The sequence below is a fragment of the Nomascus leucogenys genome, chromosome 16 (genome assembly GCF_006542625.1).
Source record: "Nomascus leucogenys isolate Asia chromosome 16, Asia_NLE_v1, whole genome shotgun sequence".
NCBI lineage: Eukaryota > Metazoa > Chordata > Mammalia > Primates > Hylobatidae > Nomascus > Nomascus leucogenys.
The window spans coordinates 21,374,497-21,382,392 of record NC_044396.1 but is presented as its reverse complement, the minus strand read 5'-3'; the positions used below and the strand labels follow the sequence as shown (position 1 = coordinate 21,382,392).

Genomic DNA, 7,896 nt, shown 5'->3' with positions numbered 1-7,896 from the left:
GCTACACCACCAGCTCCCTTGGGTCTCCAGCTTACAGACTGCAGATCATGGAACATCTCAGCTTTCACAATTGTGTGAGCCAATTCCTAATAATAAATCATATATATATAAAATATATAAATAAAAAACATAAATATCTATATGATATATATTAAAATATATAATAAATCTCTACATATATTTGTAATATATAATATAATATAATATATAATATATATTTAAATATATTTATTATAAGGAATTGGCTCATGAAATTATGAAGGAAGAGAAGTCTCATGATCTACCATCTACAAACTGGAGTCCCTGGAAAGCCCATTGTATAATTTTAGTCTGAGTCTGAACGCCTCAGAACCAGAAGAACCAGTGGTCTAAGTTCCAGTCTGAATCCAGTGGCCTGAGATAGATATATACCACCTATTGTTTTTTTTTTTCCCTCTGGAAAACTCTAATACAGCCACTGAGCAGTGAAGTAACATGGTCAAAATTAGGGTTTTAGAAAGATTTTATTTTCCAATAGCAAAGGGACTAAGAGGGCAGACCAGTGACGAGAGCAGACTGTAGGTAAAAAGTGAATGTTTATTTGCATTGAACAGAAAATATGTGCTGGGTGTTAGCAATGGGATTGAAAAAGAAAGGATAATTAGAAAGATTTAAAAAGAAAAAGAATTTGGTGGCACTATATCAACAATAAAACAGTTCTTGAATTTTCTTAGATTTTAGTCTGATGGATTGGAAATAAATTGATATTATCTGAAACAGGATAGCTTGGGGGGGGGGAATAACTGCCAGGGGAAGAGCATAAATTGCAATGGTGTTATATTTTAATATCATCTGAATAAATTACAGGCTGTAAAGGGAAAGCATATTGCTCACAAGTTGAGGACTTTTGTCCTTTTCCTATTATCAGACTCTTCAGCCCTATTCTACCTTTTCTTTCTGGGTTTTTAAGTCACCCTTTTTATACACAATCACTCTTTCTGCATACAAACTCCCATTTATCAAATACATGCTATTTAACAATTTGTCCATATTCCCTTAAATCCTGAAAAAACCAACCATCCTTTAGTAAAACTTGATATATTTTGTGATACTCAAACACTACATTCAAAAACGGTGACTCTATCAAATGATACAGCTTGTTATAGTGATTGATTTGTACATGGTTTGCTAAATGCATCTATGTTCTAGGCTTTTTGGCTAATATGATTTGTTAAAACCCTCTCAGCAAAGTGCCGTTACAACGACCATCTTTGGAGACTTGGAAATAGCCTCATTACACAGAACTTGATGTTATACGCTAATGGCATTTATTAGAATGGAATTTTATATGTATTATTACTTCCGACATCAGCCTGGCCTTTGTAGCCTCCTCACAGCATGCAACATTGGTAATTATGCTAATGCTAGCTAATTCATGAGGACAACTTCCTAAAGTGCCCTTAATTAACTTGGAGATTTTGTAAACAGCTATACATGTAGGTTCCGGAAATTGTGGGGATATGTCAATCTGACATGTGTAGAGTCTGCCTTCCTAACCTCATCACTTTGTTTTACTAAAGCTTAATTTTAAACAACAGGAAGTTCCAATCTGATATCTTTTCCAGCAAGTGCTTATCCTCCAGTCCAAGTCCCTTGAGCCAGATGAGTTAGGTAGATTGGTGTCTTTTAAGTTGGTTAGAAGAGAAAATATTGAAGTTTATTTCTTTAGCAAAGGGTACAATTTTTCCAATACGTTCCTGCAATGTGATTTTGCCAGTTTGCTAGTTCTGCCGACCAACATTGGTCTTCAGGGGACTGTTCCAAAAATCAGACTTCTCATTCAGAAGGCTTCATGATCTCTGCTTCCCTTCCGTCCCAGCTGCTGGGGATTTTTTGATATTACAGTGACTCATCATCCTCATTTGAATGAAAACAATCTGATTTTTGACCTATTACATTAAAATCTTATACCCCTTACACGTGTAAGAGGTGAAATTCATAAACCTAGAACAATTAGCCAGGCTTAAGAGTGCCAAAGAAGAAATTAAACACAATAAAAATTAAGAGAAAAGGTTAGTGAATCACAGCCAAGAGCAAGCTAATAAAACTGGAAGGAAGAAACATCATCAGGAAAGAACCAAAGGAAAAGGAAACTTACTACATACAATTAGAAGATATAGCAATTGCATAAAGCTAATGAAAACGGAGAATAAGGATGGCTTTTAATAATCTTCTTATTACCACTGCATGAAATCACACTCTCAGATAAGTCCTAGAAACTAAGCTAGGGATTTGCTTATCGTTTCTCAAGGGTCCCAGCAGGTCGTTTCCCCTCATTTAAGTTACAATCCTAGGTACGATCACTTTGGGAACTAGCTATATCACATCTAAAGATAATCAAACATTTATTGCTTAGCCTTTTCTTTGACTTCAATAGTAAGAACCTCTTCTCCGCCCTCAGCAGAAGGAGCCATGCTGATGATGAGTGATTGACGGGAAGTCCCTCTGGGTAAAACTGTCCTTCTAACTGACTGGAGCTCTTCCTCCACTGCAATAGGACTTGCTGTACATTCAGGTCTGTCCAGTGGCTTCTCTTCTGGCTCTCTTCCTTTATCTTTACCTTCATTTTCTTTTCCCTTATCTTCATTTTCTTTTTGTTTATCTTCATTTTCTTTTCCTTCTACCTCTCCTCCTTCAGAATTTTCTTTTTTCTGGAAGGAGCAATTACAAAGAACTGGTGTTGAAATCATAATTAAAAACATTGGATTGGATTTTGATTAGCATGCAATGGCTAAGATCACCACCAAGACAGACTGTCTGAATTAAGTGAATCCAGGAATCATGTCTGCTTTGCTTTTGACTATCATTTGATGAAGTTCCTAGTGTACTAGAGAATGGACTTGTTGCCTTTGACTCATGATGTTAGTCTGAATTGCATTTTTTGTCTCTGCCAAGGAATTCTCTTCCTATTGGTCCTTATACTCTCTGAATTATTAGACTCAGTGCTCAGGACTCTGTTTTTGCTTTTTAAATATTTATTCTGTAGAGATAAAATTTTAAATATTTATTTTTAATAAAAACATATTAACCAACACTATATAAAAGTACTGTAAAAAGTAGGGTTTTCCTCTTGCCTAAGCTCATGGGAGAACCTCAGGGAGAAACTTATCCCTTTCCTAGTACAATCTTTTCCATTTGTCCCACAGGTGCTTGACCTGTCATGTTTGTACCTATTGTGTTTAGCACTAGCTATAGAAATTTCATAGCAAAAGGTACACTATGCTCTTTACTGGTAATGCTTGGGATCAATTTGAGAAAGGCTTGCCCGAGATATGAATGTGCACAGATAAAGTTGAGATTCTTAACACATTTACTTATATATTTCTTTACTCTCATACATTTTTTATGCAAATTACTATTTCTATGCTGATGCAAATGAAGCATTTGGTTTATACTGGATCCCTAATTTTCACCACAGTGTTGTATGTGTGGAAAAGGAAAAGGCAAGTTTTCATCTTTTGTATGTGACTGACTTTATAATATGTGCTTTACTCATTTTCTGAAAGGTCCACAGCTACCCATTTCTACAGTTTTAGGGAAAACATAATGACTAGGTTCAGAAAACCTGAATCCCTGCTCTGTTTCTCACTATCTGCCCTCATAGACTAATTATGAGAATCAAAGAAATATGAAACCAAAAAAAAGAGAGAGAGAGACAGAAAAACAATAACATTTGAGTTTCTTTACATTTTTAGGAATTGAAAGGCAGCTTGGTGTAGGCCTGTAAGTCTGAACACCTGAGTAATAGCTTTCTGCTCTGTAACTAATTATGATCTTATCCAAATTCCTTGTCTGGTTTTCAGTTTCTTCATCTATAACATGAAAAGCTTGGATGAAATTTACAAAGTTATTTCAGGCTTTAAACATTTGTGATCTATAATAATTGAATATTTGTGAAAATGTTGATAAAATGGGTTATTTATTTATATATCCATATGTATGTCTGTATATATACAGTTGATTCTTATTATTCATGTAGTTTTGTTCTATAAATTTTCCACAAACAGCAAATTAGCAAGTACTGAATCATTGTTCTTGGAGGAAATACAGCATTAGGTTCCTATGAGATATTATGGTTATAATATTTTTGTCAATTTGTCAATATATAACTTTGTTTCATGTGTGTTTTTGTTTAGAGATACCCTATTTAATTTGATCAATTGATTAATTTGAGGTATTATTGATTCATTATATTGAACTCATGGAAGCAATACTGTAATGCCTGAATGAACTTTATCTAGCACACATACTTTCTCTGGAAGGCACATCACAGCATTTTGGCACTTAGGAGCACTAGACAGTATTTCAGGACTATGCTTGGGGGCTGTTTTGAACAGCAAAATCACACACATGCAAAAAGCACAAAAACTTGGAAACCATGGCACTAAAAGGGTCACTCTTTTTTGTTGTTCTTGTTTTGGTTTGTTTGTTTGTTTGTTTTTTGAGACACAGTATCACTCTGTCGCCCAGGCTGGAATGCAGTGGTGTGATCTCGGCTCACTACAACCTTTGCCTCCCGGATTCAAGCGATTCTCTTGCCTCAGCCTCCCAAGTAGCTGGGACTACAGGTGTGTGCCACCATGCCCAGCTAATTTTTTGTGTTTTCAGTAGAGACAGGGTTTCACCGTGTTAGCCAGAATGGTCTCGATCTCCTGACCTCGTGATCCACCTGCCTTGGCCTCCCAAAGTGCTGGGATTACAGGTGTGAGCCACCGTGCCCGGCCAAGGGTCATTCATTTATAGTATCAGAGCTGAAACAAGAAAGGAGAGTGCCTCTTTGTTCAACCTCAGCTGAAAATGTATGCATCAAGCAACTTAAAATTTTTTTTTTTTTTTTTTTTTTTGAGACGGAGTCTCGCTCTGTCGCCCAGGCTGGAGTGCAGTGGCGCGATCTCGGCTCACTGCAAGCTCCACCTCCCGGGTTCACGCCATTCTCCTGCCTCAGCCTCTCCGAGTAGCTGTGACTACAGGCGCCCGCCACCACGCCCAGCTAATTTTTTTTTGTATTTTTAGTAGAGACGGGGTTTCACCGTGGTCTCGATCTCCTGACCTCGTGATCCACCCGCCTCGGCCTCCCAAAGTGCTGGGATTACAAGCGTGAGCCACCGCGCCCGGCCAAGCAACTTAAATTTTTTGCCACCCTGCACGTGCTCTTGTGCACAAATGACCACAAAAGCACCATGAGTATTGATTTTAAGTTACTAATAAATTATAGTAAGTAGATTCACCAATATAGAATCTGCAAATAATCTATGAATAATGAGGGTATACTCTATTTATAAATACATGTATATTAAGGCCATCTATAAACATCCTGTGAGGGTTAAATGTGATGATATGTGGGAATTCAGCAGTTTAAATAATAATGTACTATATATAAAGCAGGAATTATTAGTATTAGATTAGTCCAAATCATCCCAGTGTCTGAAATGGAATTAGAGTAGGCGTTTGTGTGTATATACTTAGTCTGGGGCCTTCTCCATGACAGCCCCTCCATTCATTCCACCTTATTACCTGAGCTGCTTGTTCTCTCTTCAATTTGAGTAGTCTTGCAAGACTTGCTTTTCCTGTGCCTCCTAGGAGAGTTTTAAACAGTTTGGGTGTCTCTTCTTTCAGTGGGAAGAGGAAGGCAAGATCTTTTCTTGGAGGGGTTGCTTCTGCAGTCTTAGCCTTCTGCTTTAAAAGCACTCTGGATAGGAGAGAAAAACTGTTTCAGGTAACTCTGTGAGAGTTCTGGCAAAATCTACCAGAAAAACTGCAATTTATCCTAACCTGTGTAGTTTCAATGGGTACCTACATTAATAGTTGTTTATTAAGCATATCTCACTGTGATCAAGTTTATCACAATCATAATATGGTTCTCCCTATCTCAGAGTTTACAAAGTAAAACCAACTCCATCCATCTCTAATGGGGTTTTAAAGGTTGTACCTGGCTTTCTTCATGAGGATCCTTTCAGAATCCGGGTAATGCACTAGAATTTCTTGGAGGGTCTTTTTGTCTAGAGTTAAAAGATTGGCAAACCCATGGGCCATCACATTGGCAGTTCGACGATTTCCTCCTCCTGCTGCTAGAAGGCTGTAAGAGAGAAAAGTAAGTCTTTGCCACGTTTCACTTTGCCTCCACTGAAATCTCTTTAAAAAAATAGCAACTATTATAAGTATTTATACTGCTTCAGAAATCATTCCCTAGAGGCGAGGGTCCAGGTGATTATGCAGAGAGTGTCAAGATGTGGGAATAGAAATGGCTCCGTTTTCAATATATTTTTTCTCTAACTCTCACCTCTAAGTCCCACAAATCAAGGACTTGTGGCTGTCAGTATCCTGTCAGATCCTTCATCCCAGATTCCAGAAATGCAGAATCCTTTTGGACTGGGTATCCCTCATTTGCTCCTTCAGATCCACTTTTCACCTCTACCCATGCTCCTTTGTTTCCCAGGAAGCTGACCTCTGTAGGCTTGCCCTCTGACTTCACTTGGGCTCAGCCATTGGAAAAGACTAATAGGAAATCAGAAAGCGGCAGAGAGTGGAATCAGAGCATTTATCTCCCCTGTTATTTTCCTGCCAAGCCTTAGGTTAGCAGTGGCTGCAGTTCTCTACCAAAATCTACAGTTCCTGACATATGGATGTCTTCTAGAAGTGAAATTCCCATCATTCTTGATGAGTTCTGGTAACTATATATACTCTCTTCTTTTCCTGTTCAGGCCTCACTGTAGTAACAATTCCTTTGCTGTTGCTAAATTTGAGATGCATTGCCACCTTTTGTTGGTGTAGTAGTCTGTTTTCACCCTGCTATAAAGATACTACCTGAGACTGGGTAATTTATAAACAAAGGATGTTTAGTTAACTCAATTCTGCATCACTGGGGAGGCCTCAGGAAACGTACGGTCATGGTGGAAGGCAAATGGGAAGCAAGGCACATTTTATATGGCAGCAGGAGAGAGAGAGAGCAAGGAAGTGCCACACTTTAAAGCCAACAGCTCTCCTGGGAACTCATTCATTACCACGAGAATAGCATGGGGGGAACTGCCTTCATGATCCAGTCACTTCCCATCAGGTCCTTCCCTCAACATGTGGGGATTACAATTTGAGAAGGGATTTGGGTGGGGACACAGAGCCAAACCATGTCAGTTGGGTATTCTTAGACTTTTCCTCGCATCTGTCAGTAATCCCTTTATTAAAGTTTACTCAATTGCCTCACTTGAGTGTGTCTGTTTCCCACCTGGACTCTGGCTGATACAGCTCTCAACATCAAATGTGAAAGCCAGCCCTTCATGAGGTCCTGGTCACCTCAGGTGCATCCAATCTCATCTCCTACTATATTCCAAAATCATCTTGTTTCTCAATGTCATAAGCTGCTCTATAATACAGTCATTCACATACATCTCCCCACCTGGAATGCCAGGGCATTGTGGGCTTTATGTCTTGGAGGGATATAAAAGAGCATTTTGCATTTGAGAAATAATCAACAAAGAGTGGGGGAATAAACAGAAATGAATAAGATAAATGAATAAAAAGTCCATCGTTACCAATGATCTGAGAAAGAAGGGTTGGTCTGCAAAAACAGAACAAGGGTCTGCATTGAGAGGATAACACAACAGATTGAAACCCTTGGAGTTAATCTGTTAGAAATTGAGAAAGAAGGATCACATTAACAAAAACAGTCTCTACAGGTGGAGAAGACTGAGAAAACACTCTGACCTTTGGAAGCGATGAGATATGAGAAGCTGCATGGGCCCTGTGCCTGAAGATTTATGTTATACAGTATGAACACCTCCTACTGTTGTTGCAGAAAAGGGGGCCTTGCAGTTGCCTGTTAATTGTTAAAAAAACTAATGCAGGGCTTTAGCTCTGACAGGT

At 38.4% G+C, this 7,896-nt stretch overlaps 1 protein-coding gene across 2 annotated transcripts in view; it reads right to left on the bottom strand.

Annotated features, from left to right (window-relative positions):
- Positions 1–212: 212 nt before the first annotated feature.
- CNGB3 (cyclic nucleotide gated channel subunit beta 3) overlaps positions 213–7,896 on the bottom strand; it is a 163,230-nt gene continuing 155,546 nt past the window's right edge. For both annotated transcript variants that reach the window (XM_003268270.3, XM_030794908.1), the window contains 3 exons: positions 5,969–6,115; positions 5,554–5,728; positions 213–2,690 (listed from right to left, as the gene is read on the bottom strand). In XM_003268270.3, coding sequence (XP_003268318.1) covers positions 2,385–2,690; positions 5,554–5,728; positions 5,969–6,115 — 628 coding nt within the window. In that variant the 3' untranslated portion in view covers positions 213–2,384. The remainder of the gene's footprint in view (positions 2,691–5,553; positions 5,729–5,968; positions 6,116–7,896) is intronic.